Source organism: Polypterus senegalus, chromosome 3, assembly GCF_016835505.1.
Source record: "Polypterus senegalus isolate Bchr_013 chromosome 3, ASM1683550v1, whole genome shotgun sequence".
Taxonomy (NCBI): domain Eukaryota; kingdom Metazoa; phylum Chordata; class Cladistia; order Polypteriformes; family Polypteridae; genus Polypterus; species Polypterus senegalus.
In genome coordinates this window covers 63,599,282-63,624,286 of record NC_053156.1, presented here as the reverse complement: position 1 = coordinate 63,624,286, position 25,005 = coordinate 63,599,282, and the positions used below count along the sequence as shown (strand labels likewise).

The 25,005-nt window shown below is 38.4% G+C and overlaps 1 protein-coding gene across 1 annotated transcript; it reads left to right on the top strand.

Moving 5' to 3' along the window:
• The first annotated feature begins 445 nt into the window (after window positions 1-445).
• Window positions 446-24,745, top strand: bloc1s1 (biogenesis of lysosomal organelles complex-1, subunit 1). Its single transcript, XM_039747355.1, has 4 exons — window positions 446-625; window positions 4,648-4,720; window positions 17,562-17,694; window positions 24,241-24,745. Exons 1-4 carry the CDS (start codon window positions 565-567, stop codon window positions 24,349-24,351), a joined length of 378 nt encoding a protein of 125 aa, XP_039603289.1. The 5' UTR covers window positions 446-564; the 3' UTR covers window positions 24,352-24,745.
• Window positions 24,746-25,005: the final 260 nt, after the last annotated feature.

Genomic DNA, 25,005 nt, shown 5'->3' with positions numbered 1-25,005 from the left:
ATATTAGGTAATGTGCTCTACCAACTGCTCTAAAAGTCTTTGAAATGCAGTTATTTAAACTTGTACACTATGCCAAACAATAATGTTAAAAGGACCATTTTAAAATTATATTATTCAAATAAAAAGAAAAAAAAAAACTAAAACTGTAAATAAAAGACTTAAAGCCAGTAGGTCCCACTCAATATTTTGAATATATTTATATTTGAGGACAAAGATTCTGATGGGCTCCAGCATCCCCACGACCCTTCCCTGGATAAGAGAGAGGGTTGAGAAAATGGAAGGATGAACATTGCTTCAACATTTTAAAAATATAACCTTTCATGCATAAACTTAAAATAAATTAATTATATAAATAAATAACAATAAAGAAACTCAATAACATGAAAAAAATAATAAACTAATGCGTTTCAACTCACCCTTGCCACTAGAGAGACGCACGCTCCAAAACCTGACTGCAGCTCTGCTGCGCATGTGCGGTTTAGTTCCGCAGGGTGGGTAGCGTTAAATGTGCAGCTGCGATCGTTGCTGTCAGGATTTCTAATCTGTCTAACAGTTAAAATAACTATGCTTTCACGATTGCTTAAGGAACACCAGGCTAAACAGAATGAGAGGAAAGAATTGCAAGGTAAGAAATGCTGCTCCATAAACCCGTTAGTTTCCGGTGAGGCCTACTGTGTAAGTCACATCCGCGGGCTCGAGTGAGTCCGTATTCAAAGTTCCTTGTTTACCACCCATGTTTCTATATTTTATTTTGTCCAATCTAATGTGTGATAAAACTGCCTTATAATGTAGGAGCATCTTTAAATTTTCATATACTACGAATAATACACTTATAAGTAGAAAAAATTACGTTTATATGAAACCAAACAATAAGAAGATATTGCACCTGGCTGTGACTCTCAGGTTTAGTTTGATATTTCATTCTTCCAGACCAGTCCATGTAGTTCTGGTACAACTGTAGCTGCTGATTTTCAGTCCAACTGATTTCTTTAATCGAAGTTTTCATATGCATTTTTTAAATCGTTTTTAATTTACTCCAGTCAGGACACTTCTAAAACACTATTGCAGTGATGTGTTTATACAGTAACCTAGAATGCACTTCTTTGGGGGTAATCTGACAATTCCATATGCCTTTTGGTCATTTTTTGCTTTTAGAAATCCGTAATAGGTGCTTTCAATTAGCATATCATATTGATATAATACCCAATCTTTAGTTTCCCGAAGTATCTAACACAAACTATCATAAGCCCATTTTCTGAACTCCACTAAAGGTTTTGAAATGTAAATAAAATTGCAAAGGTAGATCAAAGAGTGAAAAAGGTCGAAAAGTATGCAAACACAATTAAAACCCAATACATATGATTCTTGTACTAGGACCACCTGGTATGGTTACATTGACCCAGGATTTAATTTCACACAGCATCTGAAAAATACATAAACAATAAGAAATACAAGTCTAATTTATATACTGTAATTATGTTATTCTTCTTTGCATTAAAAAGCTTCACGTACAGATAGTTCTTTCTTCTGAGGTTTGTTTTTACATTTGCCATTTCAGTTGTTTTCCTCATCATTTTGTGGTTTGTTGCTTTTTGTGTCTTTCAAGGTAGATATACTGTAAACCATTCAGTTACTAAGGACAAGTCACAGAGGATAAGTAAACCATTGTGACAAATTAATTTCTGTTCAAACCCTTGTCTTTATATTTTTAATGCGAACTGTAAAATAAGTCACTTTTTGAAGTATTAAAAAATGTGCTGGGCTATAAAAAAAAAAAAAACAGTCCATGCCAATATACCTTTCGATATTCTGAGGTTAGATATGGCTAAACTGTAAAGCTAATAAGACCAAGATTCTTCTCAATGGCCAGAAATACAAAGCAATCCAAATGTATAGCTAAAGCAATTGCTATCTATGGCACCAAGGTTCACCATCTTTGTGTTTGAAACACTACAAACACTGATCAACCAATGTCTTTACCCAAGGTCACCCCTTCTATGCTTTATGACATCTTTGTTTAGTTAACCTTTTGTTTTCCTGTCATGTCCTATAGTAGTGTACCATTTTGTGTTAAATGTGCTCTATGTTATCTGTTATTCCCAAAACAAGTCTGGGCTTTCCCTTAAAGATAGGGTGAGGACCTCAGTCATCCGGGTGGGGCTCAGAGTAGAGTCGCTGCTCCTCCGCATCGAGAGGAGTCAGATGAGGTGGCTCGGGCATCTGATCAGGATGCCTCCTGGACGCCTCCCTAGTGAGGTGTTCCGGGCACGTCCAACCGGGAGGAGGCCCCGGGGAAGACCCAGGACACGCTGGAGGGACTATGTCTCCCGGCTGGCCTGGGAACGCCATGGGATTCTCCCGGAAGAGCTGGAAGAAGTGGCCGGGGAGAGGGAAGTCTGGGCCTCTCTGCTTAAGCTGCTGCCCCCGCGACCCGACCTCGGATAAGCGGAAGAGGATGGATGGATGGATGGATGGATGGAAATACTGTTCCACTGCATTTTAAGAGTGCAATGCATCTTCACGATGAAAATTTATATATTATTTATGGGACTTGCTCAAAGTCATGCTACAAATTAGTGGCATGAACCAAACCAGCAAGTTTGTTTTAAACTAAGTCCTTGGCCATGAAGCCACATTGCCTCTCTATCTCTCTCTCCCCTGCCTAATAATTTTTTGGTAGACACAAGTCACAATTTATTCTTCTGGATTTTAGTAAAGATACTTGTTCTGTATTACTTTAAATATTTTCTAGGTGGAAAAAATACTTCCTGGTGATGGACACATACAATATTCAATTGGGTTTCTTCACTGACTGAACCTATATATGATAACCATTCATTTGCATCGATCTATAAAGAAATGATTCAAAAAGACAAAATGTGGTATGAAAGTAACAGACTACCAAGTATTAAAAATTGTAATATGCAGGTAGTACACATTTTACTAAATTTCTTAAAAAAATAAAATGTACAATTAGGAAATTTCTGAATTTGCACAGAAATTCAGGCCAGAATAAACTAAATATTTATTCATCCATTTTCTTATCTAGTTTAGGGTTGCAAAAATCCAGACCATCAAATTTAAAAGGTGAACTAACGCCGGACTGGATGTTGGTCTATCGCAGGGTTGCTAACCCATTTGGGGGTGGGGGGGGCAATATATAATGTGGGGGAATTCTTAGAAATGAGGATTTTTTCTTTAGAAATAAGGGATTTTTCCATGTGAAATGTCTTGTTATGGAAATATGATTTCATACCTTCCACATTTTTCCCACAATCAAATGACAGAATAAAACAAAGTCAGCAATAACCAGTATACCAAACCTTACTACAACCACCTTTCATTGCTGTGCCATCTCGTCACAAAGCTCATGTGTAATTGGTTAGGAGTTGGAGTGTTTGAGATTGACAGGTCATCTGACAGTAGCTTTTCATATCTTGTCTGTCTGTGTATGTGAACTTCCTTTTAATTTTCATGATTCAGAGATCCATCTAAACATGGAATCCGAACTAGAGCTTGTTTTAGCTTATGGAGTTCTGTGAAGTTATTTTCTTACCATCGCAAGATTAAAATTCAATCTTTTGAATATATTTCAGTGTAGCAATACTGCCTTTAAATGTTCAGAGTGTTATCCATTTATCCATCTACTGTATCTTCCTAACCTGCTTATCTAGGACAGGGTCGCAAGGTAGCTGAAGCCTATCCCTGCAGTCATTGGGGGCAAGGCAGGAACAGTCCTAAACAGGGGGCCAATAAAACAAACGTTGAAAGAAAATTTAGTTTTTCTCTTTAACATCTGGTTTTTCAAGGTGAATCCAGTTAGTTCTGATAATTAAGTGATACAAGATTATTTAAATGTTTAAATTGAATGTGTGTTTCAGTGCTAATAGTTTTTCTTCCAAGATTTGCTTTAATACTCATACATTGTTCTAACCTCAAAGTACATTTAGAAATGTATTCTTAATCTTCAGTAGGCTGTACAGAATTGGCAGTGTCTTTGTAACTTGCAGTAATACAGACTTAGATCTACACATTAATTTCCATGCATGAGATTATTTCATTCATGAACTTGGATTGGTAATTAAATAATTTTGTTCTGCAGCTGAGACCTTTCAGCCTTTAGTGTATACAGCAAAGAAGAGTTTCTCTGGAAAGTTTTTTGGTGTGTCAAAATAGCAAAAGACTTTTGGATTATTATAATACTGTAGTGTGACAGGAACTTGAACTGCTAGTAGCTTGCTTCTAATGACTAGAAGAATTCATCTTCTAAGTAAACTTTTATGAAGGTAAAACAATAAGGTTATATCGGTTAAATCCCCAGATACTTGGGTTTTAGCAGTAAGATAAACAATTCCAAAGTATGACAGGATCAGGTTTCTTTGTGATTTATGTGCAGAATTTAGAAGAGTGATAGTCACAGGGTGATGGCAGTAGGCACTTTGCAGAAGGCTGTCTCTTCATTACTATTCTGTGTGCAGACTTTAATCGGGTCTTTTTGACTGTTAAGAGTCTGGCTGGCTGCCACTGACACTTTCGTGTTTGACTTACAAATAGGAGCAGGTTACCAAAAGGCATTTGTCATCAATTAGTCTGTGCTACTTTACAGAGGCCCTTTTTTTCCCCAATTCATGATTGTTATTTTTACAGAGAAGCGCAGGCGGGAGGCCATTGCAGCCGCTACAGCTCTGACTGAAGCATTGGTGGACCACCTTAATGTTGGGTAGGCCTTTTTTAATTATTATTCTTTAGTTAACAAATAATAAAAATCCTTCCAAATTTATACATCTCACATCCTTCTAATCTGGCAGATGAGCAGTAGAACACTGTGAGAGCTATTAGTGAGTTTTGCAGTATATGCATATGTGAAGGAGTCACTAAACTCCCAGTAGTACCAGGGACTATTACTACAACAAGAGCATTTATTTCTGTTGCACATTTTCATACACAGGATATAACTCGGTGCTTTACAAGATATCAAAGAAATAGATGCAAGAAAAGAAAAAAAAATTTAAATTAGGTAAGATTAACAATGAATCAATAACTAAATATATACAGAGTTGTATAAAATAAATATCTAATTAGTAGAACATTTACTTGGACAAGTATTTGAAACTTCCCTTGCATTATTGAAAATTAACATCATATCCATTCATAATAGTCTATATATTCTCTCAATTTCAAGTTTCAGTTTATTGTCACTTATACACAGCACAGTGATGTATTTATTTACCAGTCACCATGCAGATCTCCATTTATGTTTAGCTGTTGTTATGTTGAGAAACTTGGTGCCACAGTGAAAAACCTTTTTTCAATTGTTGGAGCAAGTCACAGATTAGTTGGACTGAGTTGTTGTGGATATCAGACCACCACATGACATGAGCATGCCACAACTACCTTTAACTCGCTAAGAATAAAGTATGTGACTGAAAATTGCTGGAAAAGTCATAGGAAGAGAAGTCATCCTGGATTTTTAAAGAACAAAGCCATTTCCTTTCTGGAACAGAAATTCTTTAGAGGTGGTAAAGATCCTATTTTTTTATATAAACAAACTATAAGTGAGAAATATATACTGTTTACTGAACAGTAAAATAAAACATGTAATAAAAAGCAAGTTAATTAAAATATACCATTGAGTTGGGGTGTTATAATTTTGCATGAATAATAGACAATTGAGAACATTTGAAAAGAGTAGCTAACTTGGAATGTGAACTTCTGGGAAGACTCTTGGGCTTCATTTTTGGTATGGGTGGAACAGGATGTGAAAAGAGTTTAAAAAAAAAATAAAAACACAAAGAAGACCACCCCCAAGTGAGGGATGTACATTTAACATTGTTTAACTGTTTTCTTCAGAGGTATTCTTGTAAAGTAGTAACAGCATTTTTGACTATATGTATTGTAGTCTGTGAGATAAGTTAGGATTTGGCTGTCTGATCAATGTACACTCACCTAAAGGATTATTAGGAACACCATACTAATACGGTGTTTGACCCCCTTTCACCTTCAGAACTGCCTTAATTCTACGTGGCATTGATTCAACAAGGTGCTGAAAGCATTCTTTAGAAATGTTGGCCCATATTGATAGGATGGCATCTTGCAGTTGATGGAGATTTGTGGGATGCACATCCAGGGCACGAAGCTCCCGTTCCACCACATCCCAAAGATGCTCTATTGGGTTGAGATCTGGTGACTGTGGGGGCCATTTTAGTACAGTGAACTCATTGTCATGTTCAAGAAACCAATTTGAAATGATTCGAGCTTTGTGACATGGTGCATTATCCTGCTGGAAGTAGCCATCAGAGGATGGGTACATGGTGGTCATGAAGGGATGGACATGGTCAGAAACAATGCTCAGGTAGCCCGTGGCATTTAAACGATGCCCAATTGGCACTAAGGGGCCTAAAGTGTGCCAAGAAAACATCCCCACACCGTTACACCACCACCACCAGCCTGCACAGTGGTAACAAGGCATGATGGATCCATGTTCTCATTCTGTTTACGCCAAAATCTGACTCTACCATTTGAATGTCTCAACAGAAATCGAGACTCATCAGACCAGGCAACATTTTTCCAGTCTTCAACTGTCCAATTTTGGTGAGCTCGTGCAAATTGTAGCCTCTTTTTCCTATTTGTAGTTGAGATGAGTGGTACCCGGTGGGGTCTTCTGCTGTTGTAGCCCATCCGCCTCAAGGTTGTGCGTGTTGTGGCTTCACAAATGCTTTGCTGCATACCTCGGTTTTAACGAGTGGTTATTTCTGTTCAAAGTTGCTCTTCTATCAGCTTGAATCAGTCGGCCCATTCTCCTCTGACCTCTAGCATCAACAAGGCATTTTCGCCCACAGGACTGCCGCATACTGGATGTTTTTCCCTTTTCACACCATTCTTTGTAAACCCTAGAAATGGTTGTGCGTGAAAATCCCAGTAACTGAGCAGATTGTGAAATACTCAGACCGGCCCGTCTGGCACAAAAAACCATGCCACACTAAAAATTGCTTAAATCACCTTTCTTTCCCATTCTGACATTCAGTTTGGAGTTCGGGAGATTGCCTTGACCAGGACCACACCCCTAAATGCATTGAAGCAACTGCCATGTGATTGGTTGATTAGATAATTGCATTAATGAGAAATTGAACAGGTGTTCCTAATAATCCTTTAGGTGAGTGTATGTCAATGTCAATTTATTTATATAGCACATTTAAAACAGCAGAATCCTGTGGCCAAAGTGCTTTACAAAAATAAAATAAAAGAAAACAAGCAAATAATATAAATAACATAAATAGAAATAAAATATATGAACATAAAATAAAATACATAATAAATAGAAGTAATGTTACATAATCACAATGAGGAAACCACCAGTATTACTGAAGGAGTCAGTTCAATTGTAGACGACTCCTTTATGTGATGAGGTAAAGAGTTCCACAGGCGAGGAGCAGCAGCTGCAAAGGCCCTGTCCCCCTTAGTTTTACATTTGATATGAGGGGCAACAAGAGACAACTGACCAGAAGATCTAAGCACTCTGGATGGCTGGTGTAAAACACACAGTTCAGATAAATAGGCAGGAGCAAGCCCATGTAAAGATTTTAAAAAGTAGCAACAAGATTTTAAAATCAATTCGAAAACTAACAGGCAGCCAGTGTAAAGAAGCTAAAATAGGAGAAACAGAGTCATACTTTCTTGCCCCAACCAGAAAGCGAGCGGCAGCATTCTGGACCAACTGTAACCTGTGTATCAGGGATTTGTTAATCCCAGAATACAGCGAGTTACATGAGTAGCTTTCTCAAGATCCCTAGAAGATAAAAAAGGCTTGATCTTACCTAATAGACAAAGATGGAAAAAACAAATGAATTTTAAATGAAACAACTCAGATGCAGTTGAAGTGCAGACCTTTCAGCTTAAATTCAGTGGGGTGAACAAAAAGATTGCATAAAAATGTGAGGCAACTAAAGCATTTTTTTAACACAATCCCTACATTTCAGGGGCTCAAAAGTAATTGGACAATTGACTCAAAGGCTATTTCATGGGCAGGTGTGGGCAAGTCTGTCATTATGTCATTAACAATTAAGCAGATAAAAGGCCTGGAGTTGATTTGAGGTGTAGTGCTTGCATATGAAAGATTTTGCTGTGAACAGACAACATGCAGTCAAAGGAGCCATGACAGTGAAAGAAGCCATCCTTAAGCTGCAAAAACAGAAAAAGCCCATCCGAGAAATTGCTACAATATTACGAGTGGCAAAATCTACAGTTTGGTACCTCCTGAGAAAGAAAGCACCGGTGAACTCAGCAACGCAAAAAGACCTGGATGTCCACGGAAGACAACAGTGGTGGATGATCGCAGAATCATTTCCATGGTGAAGAGAAACCCCTTCACAACAGCCAACCAAGTGAACAACACTCTCCAGGTTGTAGGCGTATTGATATCCAGGTCTACCATAAAGAGAAGACTGCATGAAAGTAAATACAGAGGGGCCCTGCAAGGTGCAAGCCACTCATAAACCTCAAGAATAGAAAGGCAAGGCTAGATTAGACTTTGCTAAAGAACATCTAAAAAAGCCAGCACAGTTCTGGAAAAACATTCTTTGGACAGATGAAACCAAGATCAACCTCTACCAGAATGATGGCAAGAAGAAAGTATGGAGAAGGCGTGGAACAGCTCATTATCCAAAGCATACTACATCATCTGTAAAATACGGTGGAGGCAGTGTGATGGCTTGGGCGTGCATGGCTGCCAGTGGCACTGAGACACTAGTGTATATTGAAGATGTGACACAGGACAGAAGCAGCCAAATGAATTCTGAGGTGTTCAGAGACATACTGCTGCTCAAATCCAGCTAAATGCAGTCAAATTGATTGGGCGGTGTTTCATGATACAGATGGACAATGACCCAAAGCATACAGCCAAAGCAACCCAGGAGTTTATTAAAGCAAAGAAGTGGAAAATTCTTTAATGGCCAAGTCAGTCACCTGATCTTAAACAATTGAAATGCATGCTCACTTGTTAAGACTAAACTTCGGACAGAAAGGCCCACAAACAAACAGCAACTGAAAGCCGCTGCAGTAAAGGCCTGGCAGAGTACTATAAAGGAGGAAACCCAGCATCAGGTGATGTCTATGAGTTCAAGACTTCAGGCTGTCATTGCCAGCAAAGGGTTTTCAACCAAGTATTAGAAATGAACATTTTATTACCAGTTATTTAATTTGTCGAATTACTTTTGAGCCCCTGAAATAAAGGGATTGTGTTAAAAAATGCTTTAGTTGCCTCACATTTTTGTGCAATCTTTTTGTTCAACCTACTGAATTAAAGCTGAAAGTCTGCACTTCAACTGTTTCTGAGTTGTTTCATTTAAAATTCATTGTGGTAATGTACAGAACCAAAATTACAAAAAGGTTGTCTCTGTCCAAATATTTATGCACCTAAGTATATACACACTGTACATACCAACTTATCAAAAGGATAAATGTCTGTGTGTTCATCTGGTTGGTATGTCTCTCTCAATCTAATAGATAGTTGATCACAAATATTAACACTGCGTTTATGAATAATGATTCATTGTGGCAATGTACAGAACCAAAATTAGAAAAAAGTTGTCTCTGTCCAAATATTTATGCACCTAACTGTATATAACACACAGTCTCAAGATGTTACTTGTGCCCATAATATCTTGTTTGCACAAATTAAAAAGTCACTGCTTTTTGGTGCTTCAAGGGCTACATATAAGATAAGAGGAAATAAACATTTACTTACATGTTACATGTTCTTTTTAAATTTGATGGCAAATTTGAAAACAGAAAATTATTTAGATGTGGTTTTCAAGCATGATTGTGGGGAAAGTGCCTACTCAGTTTCCATGTCTTAACAGTGGCCAGGAAGCATGGGAATGGCCTACTAAATGATAAATGGAAGGCGCACTATTGCTCTTTTGTTTTTGAATGATATATGGCATATATCTATGTGTCTATTCTATTGGCTGTTTTTAAGCAATTTTAAACTATAAGCTGATAATACACCTGATAGGTCTGTTTTTGTGAAATTTTATTTTTTTTTATTAGGTTGGTATATGTAATGAGTAACAAGGATTTGCTGGAAAATATAGTGAAGCAAATAGTATGCTATCTGACATAAAAATATACTGAAACCGTAGCCCTAAATGAAATTTTATCAAGTAAATAACAAATAGACAAAAAAAGGTGCTTAAGTAACAAAGTAGTTACTTCATTATTTTACACTTCTGGTTTGTTCCCATCAATCAGCTTATTGGACTTAGCTCTTCCACTACTGAAGTATTTAATAGAGTCTATGAGGGATAAGGATTGAGAATAAATTTTCTCCATTCCACAAGAGGTGAAAGCTAGGTGTATTCCAACCAAAGGCATCTACTAGCTCTTCCCAATACACTACCACTGCTGTTTGGGTTTGCCAGGTAGGTTCATTAGACACTGCTTCTGTCAGAGCCAACTAAACAGCCAAGAAAGAGTTAGTTGATGGCTTGGCACCTTTCTTTACCTGGCCATTCGTAAATGACACTTCAGTGCAGATGTCTTCGATGTAAACATGATCATTAAACCTTCTCTTAAAAAAAACTCTTGATCTTATGTAGACTTATAAGCAACCTTTTTATTGGAACAAAATGTGTTATGGACAAGTGACTAGCGTTGAACCCTATTAACAATTCATCAGTAACATTTGTGTCAGACAGGCACTTCTTTCCAGTCCCTCCCCTTGAGGCATCTCTGATTGTTCTTCAAGTAAGCATTTCAGTATCTTAGACTGCTGAGTTAGTAATCCATATCCTCTCAAGCATCTAATCCACTCTGTCTGAAAATACAGAATATTATGAATTATTAGGTGCATATGTGCAACCAGTTTTTTTTGTAATTCACAATTAACATCAGAAGTAAACTTCTCATCTTCCAGTACAAATTACAATTGTAAAGCACCCACCTATGACCCTGTATGTATTTCCACACCTGTGATACATATCTTGTATGAAGGAAATTCCATAGTAGAACAGAATCCACACTCCAGAAAAGAACCTGGTTGCAAAGCAATCAATGTGCCAAACTAATGTATGTCACCTGATAGGCATTGCACTTAAGCAAAACCGTTTCTGTTGTGGGTGGCAAGCTCACATAGCGTTAAAATATGATTCCTTCTGGGCTGAACACGGCAGGACTATGTGAGTCAGCAAACACCACTGGGTCTGGTTCCAGGAGTAAGATTTGGTATTTTAAATGTACTTTTATATGTAAGGGAAATTTAAATAATTTTATAATCCAAACATTTACACTTAACATGCAGTAATTATGCCTCATTATTACTCCACAATGGAACATAAACCCCTAGGCCAAAAGGCAGTTCTATTAAAGAATGAATATCCTTGTCTGTGAAAGAAAATGTAAGTCTATTTACTGATATATATTTTTTTGCTTTCTTGCATAATGTTACATCCATTAATTATCAAATATTGGGGCATGTATTTATCAAGCGGCTCAGAATTAATCCTTAAAATTGCAGTGAAAGTCACATTAAAATGATAAAATGTCCTACCTCAGAATATAACGTAAGTAGCATTTACAAAGTATCGTAGTGTAAATGCCAGCATGAGTAGGAGGAGAACACATTTGACAGTGAATGATGTCACAACTTCATGCCACCCTTCGCTACAAATTGGAAGTTACATTGACGTTTTGTAGTTTTCTGATTTAACGCTAAGGCTGTGCAACAAAGATATAATAATAAAAGTAGAAGAAGAAGAAAAACATAAGAATGGGATATTGCTTTAAGCTACATGTAACTGTTTCCACTTTGCAATAGCATAAAGAATAATTTAAGAAGCGCAGAGATGGAAAGAGTGAGATGCACACCTAATGAGAATAAAGTTCAGTAATGGGCACATTTTATTTAACGGGTGTATTTATTTAGCAGTGCCTGAAACTAGTCACCACTCTTCTGGTGCTGTTTCTACAGTCAGTCACTATTCCAGTGTCCCTATCATCTTCCACTGTGCAGTACCATGTCCCTCTCTGGGATCTCCTCTTACCTTCTGTGAGGCTGTATTTTTCCAGTGCCTCAGGAGACTTTGCTTTCCTTCTTGAACCTGCTCTTGGGGCTTGTGAAATGCAGAGCTCCGCATATCTGTGTGACGTTTTTACACATAACGTTACAATTTAATTTTGGCCAACATCAAGTGGTCTCTGTGTAAATGGACGGTCACGTAATGTACAAGATTTGTTAGGAATAATATTCCATTTCTGTCAAACTGACATCTTTTTATGAGTTTATTGTTGTCCGGTATTTCTTAAACATGTACCGGTATCCTTTCTGGGAATGTGCATGCAGATCTCTCCCTGAAGTCATCTTCTGGTAGTTCTTAGTGAGTTAGGTCAGTTAATGATGTCTTCTAAATTCTGGTGAAGCTAGAAGTAGTTTTCTTAATTAGGAAAAATGCTTTTACTCCTACTCCTCCTCTAAGATTAGGATCAAATTTGTGTCACTCTGAGAGTTTTGAGCTAGTTAGGACCGTTTTCCTACTCTGAGATGCTTGATAAATACAGTGGCTTGCAAAAGTATTCGGCCCCCTGGAACTTTTCCACATTTTGTCACATTACAGCCACAAACATGAATCAATTTTATTGGAATTCCACATGAAAGATCAATACAAAGTGGTGTACACGTGAGAAGTGGAACGAAAATCGTACATGATTCCAAACATTTTTTACAAATAAATAACTGAAAAGTCAGGTGTGCGTAATTATTCAGCCCCATGAGTCAATACTTTGTAGAACCACCTTTTGCTGCAATTACAGCTGCCAGTCTTTTAGGGTATGTCTCTACCAGCTTTGCACATCTAGAGACTGAAATCCTTGTCCAAAACAGCTCCAGCTCAGTCAGATTAGATGGACAGCATTTGTGAACAGCAGTTTTCAGATCTTGCCACAGATTCCCGATTGGATTTAGATCTGGACTTTGACTGGGCCATTCTAACACATGGATATGTTTTGTTTTAAACCATTCCATTGTTGCCCTGGCTTTATGTTTAGGGTCGTTGTCCTGCTGGAAGGTGAACCTCCGCCCTAGTCTCAAGTCTTTTGCAGACTCCAAGAGGTTTTCTTCCAAGATTGCCCTGTATTTGGCTCCATCCATCTTCCCATCAACTCTGACCAGCTTCCCTGTCCCTGCTGAAGAGAAGCACCCCCAGAGCATGATGCTGCCACCACCATATTTGACAGTAGGGATGGTGTGTTCAGAGTGATGTGCAGTGTTAGTTTTCCGCCACACATAGCGTTTTGCATTTTGGCCAAAAAGTTCCATTTTGGTCTCATCTGACCAGAGCACCTTCTTCCACATGTTTGCTGTGTCCCCCACATGGCTTGTGGCAAACTGCAAACGGGACTTCTTATGGTTTTCTGTTAACAATGGCTTTCTTCTTGCCATTCTTCCATAAAGGCCAACTTTGTGCCGTGCACTACTAATAGTTGTCCTATGAACAGATTCCCCCACCTGAGCTGTAGATCTCTGCAGCTTGTCCAGAGTCACCATGGGCCTCTTGGCTGCATTCCTGATCAGCGCTCTCCTTTTTTGGCCTGTGAGTTTAGGTGGACGGCCTTGTCTTGGTAGGTTTACAGTTGTGCCATACTCCTTCCATTTCTGAATGATCGCTTGAACAGTGCTCCGTGGGATGTTCAAAGCTTTGGAAATCTTTTTGTAGCCTAAGCCTGCTTTAAATTTCTCAATAACTTTATCCCTGACCTGTCTGGTGTGTTCTTTGGACTTCATGGTGTTGTTGCTCCCAATATTCTCTTAGACAACCTCTGAGGCCGTCACAGAGCAGCTGTATTTGTACTGACATTAGATTACATACAAGTGCACTCTATTTAGTCATTAGCACTCATCAGGCAATGTCTATGGGCAGCTGACTGCACTCAGACCAAAGGGGGCTGAATAATTACGCACACCCCACTTTGCAGTTATTTATTTGTAAAAAATGTTTGGAATCATGTTTGATTTTCGTTCCAGTTATCAAGTGTACACCACTTTGTATTGGTCTTTCACGTGGAATTCCAATGTAATTGATTCATGTTTGTGGCTGTAATGTGACAAAATGTGGAAAAGTTTGGAGTTTTTTTTTGTTTTTTCTGTCCACCCTGGCCATCGGACCTTACTTATTCTATGTTAATTAATGGTGACTTATGTTTATTTTTTATTGTGTCTTCTATTTTTCTATTCATTTTGTAAAGCACTTTGAGCTACATTTTTTTTGTATGAATATGTGCTATATAAATAAATGTTGAATGATTGAAGTTCAAGGGGGCCGAATACTTTTGCAAGCCACTGTATGAATGCAAATCGGGTTTACTGGGTTATCACTGATTTAAATATTTTATTTGTAACATTGTATGGCATTCAGTAAATTGCAATACAAGTAAATCATCAGTTGATTTTGTTTTTAGACTATTCTTATGTCAGGGATGTACCATTTTAAATGTAGATTATACCATGCAGTTCACACATGTACTGTGTGGGGGGGAAGACAATTAAAAATTGAATACAACTGTAAAATCTACTATCACAATAACAAAGAGGTAGTGGGACATATTGTTAGTGCTGCTGCCTCACAGCTCCAGAGAACTGGGTATGTGGATTTATTTTTTTTATTTTTGTCTTCTCTGCATTTTAAAGACATGACATTACTCATCAATCAATCTAGCATTCATCAGCTAAATGGTTTAACTAATGTAAGTGGATGTGTGTGCCCTTAAGACAAGGACCAACTTTGGACAGAATTTTAGCCCAAGTGTTGCAGGGCTAGGCTATAGTTCTTATTGGATTATATGTGTTTTGCAAATGAATGGCTAGAATTTTAGTGCAGTGAATATAGCTAAAGCATACACATTTAAAAGTTTTAACATCAAATTTAAGTATTTACAAAGTGACAAAAAATGTGCAAATAATCTGCTTGAGGAAAGATACCAGATGCATGGTGGAGTTTATTGCTTATTGAAGTTAAATGCTTACTGTAAGGAACATCTGCTGTGCATGTAAAGGCATGGCATGCAGTTTTCCATGGTGAGTAGTTTCAATTTAAGGGTGTGAATTGGCCTACACCAGAGTGGACCACAAGTATTGGCTATGTATTGTTGCAAGGAACTTTGCTTAATTTGCAGGTTGTTCTGATTTAAAATTAATTAAATTTTCTTCTGGAAGTTATTATACAAGTTATACCATTATAAAATGGGCCCATAGCTCCCTTAAAAAACTTGGCAGCAGTGAATCGTTTCCTTTTGCATTCTCAGTAGGCATATTCTGGCCAAGAGACTGCTATTCAACTTCTGGCCTCCTGCCTGAAGTGTTAATACTTAGCACCTTGACTCCTGTACATCATAGTAGATGAAGCAGCTCTAGTTTATTGATTGGTTGTTTTCTTGAAGTTTACTGTGCCCTTTTGTCTATGCCTGCATTGGTTAGTGAAAAATTTAGAGGTTGTGAACACTGGAGCCTTTTCATGAAAACAGTTTCTTTAATGAGTGACACCTGTGACTACCAATTTCAATACAAGGTCATCACAATTTTTTTAAACAGATTTGTGTTAACCAAAAATGTGTTTAAATGATCTATTTCATTTTAAGGTAGGGCTTTGGATTGCTTCAAGATGCTTGATACATTCTTAAAAGCATGTTGTTTTAGCTTGTAAATTAGTGAATCTCTCCCACATTGAAAGATAATGCTACTCTTGGCTATTAATATATTTTTTTCTGAATATGACACCACAGGAGTGGTTCTGCGCCTGAGCAAAACGAGCATCTGTCAGTGTAACTTTTAACATGGGGTCAAAAATAGACTATGTAAAATAAGCTTAAGCAAAGTTGGGATTGAATGGCGCCACGGCAGGTCTCGGTGAGTGTGTCATTTTAGAAATGTCAGATAACACCTGAGGTTTTATTTTGTAGTAAATGTCTACAGCATTTGGGTGAAGACTTAAACGTCTTAAGGTGGTTGTTCATGATGTGGAACTCTTTTTCCCGTATATAACAGTAGGAAAAATGGTGAAATCACCTTGGCTTGCTTGATTCCAACAGAAAAAGAAATACAAGCTCTAAGAATGATTTATATTGTTGTGTAAATTATAGACTGCTCTGTAATGTTTTCCTTGTACATCATCTCGTCACGTAGAAGTAGTGTACTGCCCTCTGATTTTGAAAAAATGGTAATCTTTCATTTAAAAATATAGCTAATGAACTTTGCAAGCAGTTTGATGTTGTTATAACCACAAACAGCAGACTACATGCAGTTTGAGTCCTGGTAGATTCCAGGTACAATGCTGGTCCTGTTAGATCTGTTAAAGTTAGGATGCTAAGCCCAAGTTTATTGTGTGTGTTTCTGGGTCTGTTAAAAGTAGTAAAGCTCAGTCTTATGGGATCCATTGTTGTCTGCATCACCAAAACGCAAACCAACAACCTTGATAAGACAATATCATGGCAATACTTGGTTGCATTCTTATTCTGATTATATTAATATACTGTATAATACATTTTTTCACAATTGTTAGGTATTGCACTTTCCTTTTTACCTTTATAGTTTACAGAAATTAAAGTTGAAATTGGACTGAAACATTTTTCTGAGTAGAGATATGTTACAACTATAGATACTCATTTTACTGCACCTAACTAAACTACATTTCTACAACAAATTTTTATCTTGGCAATCCCCACAGTAAGACTGGGAATTCTCAATTATGGTATACAGCAGACACATCTATACATTGTCTAAGTGTAAGTCTTGGAGAGTCCTTGTGAGATGAGCTATGACTTATTGTTAGTAGTGCTATCGCACAATACTAGATTTTACAATGTTTAATATTTTCAATTTTGTTACACGCTTTTACAGTACATAGTATTTATCTATACAAGCATACATTGCCATGACATGCTTGTTAACGGTTGGCTTTCTGCATTTTCAGTAAAATGTAAAGTAAAAAAAACAAAAAGTGTTCCATATTAGATAACCATGGAGGTGAGATGATATTTTGATGCTTTGCATCCGCTATAATTTTCGGATACATCAGCCTTGTTTTCTTATGCTTGTGGAGCTTTGTTGCAGCAGAAATGAATATTGGAGAATCGGGACAGTGTTGATGTTTGTGAATGCTACAGCTGATTTGGCAAGCGATTTCAACTGAGGTCTCTTGTTTTCCACTTTCTCTTTGCTTATATAATTTTGTAAAAAAAAAAAAGTGTCCCTATCAAATGGAATTGGATAGGCCACTCTAATTTGTAGTGTGCCATAATAATAAGTTTAAATAGGAAAATGTTCACAGATTGTGCTTTTGTATGGAAGTCTCTGCAGCATTGCTTATATTTGCAATGTGTCGTCTATTGACATATAGAAAAGTTGTCAATGCCTATTTCGTGACAAAAAATGATGCAATGGTACATTGCATTTTTTTTCACCTTTTTTAAATTTTGACCATATTTTTTTAGTGTCCTGTGAGTCTTCTGCATGTTGTTTGCAGAGAATATACAATTATCCTTTCAAATAAACAATCTTCTTCTCTCCATTTCTTCAGAGTGGCTCAAGCCTATGTCAACCAGCGCAAACTTGATCATGAAGTGAAAACATTGCAGATCCAGGCTAGCCAGTTTGCTAAACAAACTGCTCAATGGATCAGTATGGTGGAGAATTTTAATCAGGCACTAAAGGTAAGAAGACCTAATTTATGTGTTTAAGTATCAGTGATCTGTACTTCTTTACAGCTTGACTGACTCTTTCCTCTACTCAGAGTTGAGTAAGCTCTGTTAACAACCATGGTATTGCCATTTCCGTGCATTTTAAGAAGGGTAGTACTGCAGCCTTGCCAAGTAATGTTGTACATCAGTGTGTTACATTTTGAGGCTTATGTAGACTCCACTGATTTTAGAGTTACATATTTTAGTGATCTTCAAACACAGTTGGCTTGTAGGATTTAATGGGTTTGTAGCAGTCTAATTTGAATGCTTTCCTGATAATACAGCGTGCCTGCAAGATTAGTACTGGTAGCTTATTGCCCACTTTTGATGTTAAATATGAGTCATATTTAAGTACAATAGCATTCGCTGCACATGTAGTGAGTAAAACTTGAGAGCTGCAGTAGTATAGATCAAATACTTTTGACTACTGCATTTGATGACTCATAGTTATTTGTTCTATTGTTGCTAACATATTTCTGAGATCAATTTTCCCTGTGAGATTACTATGCAATGAGAAGCAGTTCTTGATCATTCAGAACCAGCTGCATATTAAACCTTGAGTCATATGGTCACATTCACTGACTGATTATTTGAGAGCTTTGCTTGTCACTACAAAATTTTCCAGGAAAAAAAACATAATAGTGCTACCTACATGACTCTTTTGTATTATCCACCTGTAATGTGATGGCTCATTGCCATTATGGAATTGTTTTTTACATTACTGAGCCATACCATAGTAAAAAGAATAAATATCTTTCATCTGCTTGAAACCAGAGTGATCAGTTGTTAGCTGTTAAGAGATAAGACTATTCAAGTACAAAGTAATGTATAAAAGATTAAAAACTAATGTACCATCATAATTATGGCCTGTTTTTTTCCCCTTCATATATGTTCTTCCATACATTTGAAAGGATTCGTTTCAAATACAAACTGCTGATGATAGCAAAGCTGGTTAATCTGTGCCACATGCATTTTTATCCTTCTGTAAAGTAAACACGGTCAGAAGTTTTAAATATGTTGTTTTCAGACTAAACCTTTTTTTTGCCCAGACTCTTATAAATGGTAAGTATGTGGGTGATTGAAGCTCTGGATTTATTTTGCTCATTATTTCTCTCTCCCCCAAAAACAGTAGTCTAGAAAAAAGTAGCATTTACCCAATGATAACCAATAATACCCCTTCAAAGATTCATTCTTACCTAATCAACATGTATCAGGACCTCTTATGCCATAGCCAGCAGATGGGCTGCAGAATTCCATCATGGCAGGACATCTCTTGAAGAAAACCCAAGGTCAGGCCTGTTTCAGCATCAGCAACAGAATTAAGCTGTTGAATCATTGTACACTCCAGGTTTACTCATGTCTAGGATCTCCTGTCATTCCCAACATGCAATAACACATGTTGGGAAAATGTAGTTGTGAAGCCTCCTTGACCTCCTCTACTCTGTGTATATACTAAAGTCAGTCTGTAATTGCAGATAACAAATAGTATGCTGATGACCCATCATCCTCCAGTAGTAGCCCACTTAGACTACTAAGTGGATTCCTCCAGGAGGAACAATATAAGAATGATTGCTTTGCACCCTTGTCCTCCTAGGACAACCTCTCCATTCATGGCCTGGCCTGCGGCATTCATAGCACAGCTGCAGTCCCCTTGGTAGTCTCTCTCTGTGGGACTTGAAGCACCTGGGTACTTCTGGCCCCACCCCTTTCTCCACTGAGGAGAATCCCCAGCCGCCTTTGTATTTTTATGGCCCCTTTCCAACTTGTCAGGAGACCCCTGTTTTATTTTATTGATCTCCTGTTTCATCTGGGGCTTGTCCATAGTCTGAGTCTCTCTATGAGATAAAGAGAGATCCTTTACTGTCTGCACCCATTTTGTTTTATAAATGACCGGTGGCAGCGTCTTTAGGGCTGCCTCGCTCCGGGAGTCAGCACTGTCTAGCTGCTCTGGATTGATCGGCCCTTCCCCCGGCCACTCGGTTAACGGTCCAACCTCTCTTGTAGGGCACACATTTGTCTGGCACCCGCTATTGATTAAACGTGGGCCCTTTTCACTCTGCGTCCCTATTTCTTTATTTACGGTACGGGTCTCGCTTACCTGTACCGCCGCATCATGTATTACGGGTGGCTCCCCACCAAGTCACTGCATGTAGCTCCTCACCTTCTCCAACGGCGCTTTGGCTGCTACTCCCAACTCCCCAACGATCCTCTCAATGTTCTCCAGGATCTGCAAGAAACTATTTACGGGCTCGATTAACTTCTCGAGTTCCCGCAAGTCCAAAGAGTTAATTAATTCGACCGGCGGTAGGCTTACTTCCTCCTTTGCCTTACCTGCCGGCCGGGAGCCAATAAGCATGCCCGCTTCTGGCACGTACTCTGACGGGTCTCACGGAGGCTTCTGGGAATTGGAGTTCTTTTTGGTTGAGGGCCGGGTCGCCTTCTTCGGCAAGCTGCGGTCTGTCTTAATTAATTTTCCGACATCCCAATCAGCCATTTCTCGGCCCTCCTTACCTTCTTTTGGGTTGAGTGGTGCTTCGCTCGCCTCCCCCTTCCCCTTCGGAAAGTCCAAGTCCGTGTCTTCGGGTTTGAAGGCGCAAACAGCAGGACGCGGACCTCCTCTTTCCCAGAAAGCACTGGGACTGCTAACGTGTCCCTCGCTGGCCGCTGTCATGCGGAAGTCTTCTCCCATGTGCCCTGGCTCGAACAAGAGCGTGCCATCGTCTTCAGGACAGTCTCATTTCTCCCGCGGAGCCTCCAGGTGATCATCTCCGAGGTACATGCATGGGACAAAGTGTGTTATTTTAAACAGGTTGTCAATGACGTTCCCGGCACGTACCTCCAGAGTGATTTCTGGTACCTGGAGGTTTCTCCGGACTTGTAAGGCCACTCCATGACTCCTCCCGAGCGTCAGCCATTTCAAACATGGCTCTCCCGCTGGCGTTGTCGCTCTGCTTACCCTTCTTTCTTCCCATTCTGGACTTGGTGAAGGTAGGCTCTGGTGATGTTGTGGTGAGGCTGAATGCCGTTGTCTTGGGGTTCTCTGCCCACAGAAAATGTATGTACTGGTCCTTTGCCAAAAGGACGGCCAGAGAATCCTGCCCGACTACGCCACTGTGACAGATTAGGGCTGTATCGCTCCCTAGAACCCCTGTCCAAGACTCCGAACACCAAATAAAAGTCTAAATGATGACTTTATTTAAATGCCACAGTGCACAAAGCACCCTCTCCTCCAGTATACTCATAAACCAAACAATAATCGCTACAATAAACAATCCTCCGACTCCCAGACGCGTTGCCACCCTTCCACCCAGCTCATCTTGCCGTCTGGGAGCTCCCACAGTCCTTTTATCCTCCCTGACCCAGAAGTGTTTCCAATCCCCAGTCCACGTGATTCTCTATCACTTCCGGGTCAGGTACGAATCCTCCGTCTCACCCCGGAAGCACGTTGCTCTTCCTTTGATGTACTTCCGGGTTATAGGGCACAAATGATTCTTCGGCCCTCCCTGCAGCTCCCTCTTGCAGCCCCTGTGGTATCCAGCAGGGTCGTGTATAAAAACTACATAGTCCATCACTCCCTGCTGGTCTTCGGGACACCTCCATCTGGCAACCTGGGGGTATTGGCTGGGATGACAAGCCAGCCAAAGACCACAACAGATTAAACTTTAACTTCATTTAAATAATCTATATTGGTGGTAATTAAGCATGTTGCAGCGCTATATTCTTGCTGGGGCTGGCGCGACACTGAATGGATAGATGGATAGAATAATTAAACGTACTATGAAGATATTTCAATGTTCCTTAAGAGTTTTGAGGAATCTGCGTTCTAAGCTTACGGATGGCTTGACATCTACAGAGCTGATTGTGTGGTGATTGGGTATTTGGAAAAGGAATGATGGGAATAGGAGGTTAGTACGTTTGAAAGAGACAGTACTGCTGCAATAAATGTTTTCATTGAAGGTCGCACAGCACAGCAAGCATCTTGCGTGAGGCAGAAACAATCTCTGGATGGGGTGCCAGTTTGTCACTATCACTGCGCCACTGTGTTCCCATCTTTAATAACATGCTTTAATTCCTATCATCATGAAAATTATATCAAGTATACATCTCAGTATTTCATTAATTCAGAGAGCTGTAATATCATGAATGTAATGGATTCTGTGTCCTGTCGGAGGAAGAGAAAGCTCGTTTAAGAAGCACATAGTAATTCACACACATAGAAGAACACATACAATACAAATCATTTAACGTGCTATTTTAGTTACAATGGTATTTGAGAAACTAGTAAATTAAACGATTTTTAAGATGTAGTTTATGATGTTCTACTTTAATGACACAATAAACTATGTGATTAAAGTAGAAAGTTTGAGATTTAAGTTGGCATTTCAAGCTTTCTTTTTTTCTTTGCCACTGTGTGCCTATTTTTTGTCTTTTCTCTGTACCCTAATAAGCTTCTATATGACACTCAGATGGTGGGCTGCAACTCACCTTTTCACGGCGACTTTGATATCTGGCAACTTCTTTTTTTATTTCGGGCACTGTGCGACTTTGCGAACTTGAGCTTTTGAGTTTCTCTGACACTTTATGTCACTCAATCAACTTCCTTTTGTTGTTTATACCACTATTTAAACCAACAAATAGTACATTTTTCCTTGCCTCCACTTGGTATTCTCTAAAATTTTTCTATTTTTCCCCCGCGATTTTGCCATTGTCTTTTCATAGAGTGCTCAGCTAAAGGGCTATTCATATTGATTTGCATATTCAAAGAGGTGTAATTCTGGGAGGAGAGGGGAGTGGCGGCAGGCCCCATGTCCGTGCGTTACTTTTCACACTGACCAGGATTTATGTAGTGGAAGAACATGGAAGTTGGCGTATGCATAGATTCATGCATCTGGATTTTTTTTTGTGCATACGTACAGTTCTGCTTTTGTCTATATGCCATGTTTAGGTGTGAATTCTACACACAGCATTATGCATGAGGCTCCAGGTCCGGTTTGAGTAATATCATTGATAACAGTATAAATGGTTTCCTTCATGGAATTTTCATATGATAATGATGATTTCAGGTCAGCTAGAGAAGAGTGGTTTGCACACTAAAAAATATTTTAGTTGGAATAAATAATAATAATAATAATTGTTTTTACTATTGTTTCTCTTGATAGGTCAAGCTCAAAAAAGTTTACTCCTTATACAGTCTGGCTATCAAGTGCCACACTTAAACAAAATAAACAAATCTTAAGTTCCTTACTTTGCAGTTTGCAAAAATGAAACAGTTTAACAAGTAGGCATTTTTATTTATATTTCCATATCATGAGTGTACTGGATTTCAGTATTTTTTAATAATTCCATCTGAATCTATTTTTCTTTTCTTTTTGTTTCTAGTTTGTTAGTGTGGTTTTTTTTTTTTTTTTTTTTTTTTTTTGCAGATTAGTTGCCTGTTAAATGCTGCCCTCTTCTGGTTAGTAATTGTAATTGTACTGCTCAGTGTTATTCTGCTGGTCTTTTGCAATTGCTTTTGATTGCCAGTTCTACTTGTTTTGTCACCACTAATTAGTGAAAAGTGGGATGACACTGACGATTGTTATAGCAGCCCCATTCTCCAAAATATAAACTCCTAGATGTTGTAGAAGGAATGATAATCTCCAACAAAATGTTTGATATTTGTCCACCTATTTAGAGACTAAACTCTCCAAACAATTTTGTAAGAAGGTTTCGTAAGCTGCCCAGCTGATTGGGATCAACTTGTTTCCCAGTCATTTCTCACAAGCTGAGCTGATTAAAATTTGCTCATTTGTAATCCTTTTGTTCCTTCATGTTAGTCTCAAAGCATCACCACCCCCTTCACTACTGCAACTAGCAGCAGCTAATCATTCGTCATGCCTTTCAGTCTGGATTCAGTTTTATAACCAATATTAATAATTTGGTAAAACCAGAGTTTGGCCAATCATGCTCAAAATTAACAGCATGAAGCACAGTTTATAAATTTCGATGCAATAACAGTCTATTGGGGCTTCTTTGAGTATATGCTTTAAAGAAAAAAGTAATGAAAGCTTTTTCTGTCTCATGTGGTAGCATGAAACATGCACCATTTTGGTTTGAATTAGCTAGAACAGTCACCATCATCCGCATTTTTAATCTTTTCACAGGCACACTGATATGTGGTGATAATACAGCTGAATGTGAAATGACAGTTGTATTAGCAGTCCTCTGTTTCTTCAGGATTCAGTTGTCTCTTATTTCCCATGGCTTGGTGGTTTGCTCTTTTACTTGTCACTAAACCCTCTCTCTTTGAATTAGTTCTGTCTGTGTTTGATCTTAATTTGTTCTCATACAGTATAAACGACACATCTTCTATATATTTGCAGAAAAGCAAAACATATTTAAGATGGCTTACTGCTTTTGAGTGTGACACCCCTATGACTAGGCCTGTGTGTGTTTTCAAAATTAGACTTGAAGCAAAGCTGTTGAATTTTTCCAAGTTATATGCGACTGTAACCATGTCCCTGTATTTTATTTCTTCAGGAAATTGGTGATGTTGAGAACTGGGCACGGAGTATTGAAATGGATATGAGGACCATTGCTACTGCCTTGGATTATGTGCATCGTGGCCAACTCCAGCCGGCCACCTCCTGACTGATACTTACCTAATATGTTGTGCTCAATGGGAGGAGTGAAGGTGACTGTCAATATCAGCCAGACCAGTTACAGAACTTCTGGAGAATGCAGCCATTGCTGAAATAAATATCAGTCTCCGCCAATCAGATACTAGTAATTGCTTTTTGATAACACAGAAGGAGGTGGATTTTTATAAGAATTCTCCGAAATGTTTAGGTGGTTTGGGGTATTGCAACAGAGTACCTTCAGACTTTTGATGTGCACCGGACTGTATATCTATGTACATCATAGACCTGATGAGTTATGAGATGGCATAATGCCAGGGAGTAAATATTATTTATGTGAAAAACATACCTGAATGGTTGGTCCTTTTTAATGTTTTTAATAAAAATGAAATCCTTTTTCAGAATTATATTTGCTGACATTTTTTGGGTTACCATGACTGTTAATATAATAAATAGGAAGGTATTATTGACATATTCTCCACAGTGTTATGCAAAATGGTGTTGGGATTTGTAACTGTATAGAAGACCATTTGCTTCAGCGGGTTTCATTCATGTGTGTCTAAAGAGCAAAAGAGGCTATAGTTTTTACATGGCTGACAGCTTTATCCGAAGTCGCTTACAATGCTGAGATATAATTATTACAGATTTATTTTTTTCAATTATAGCA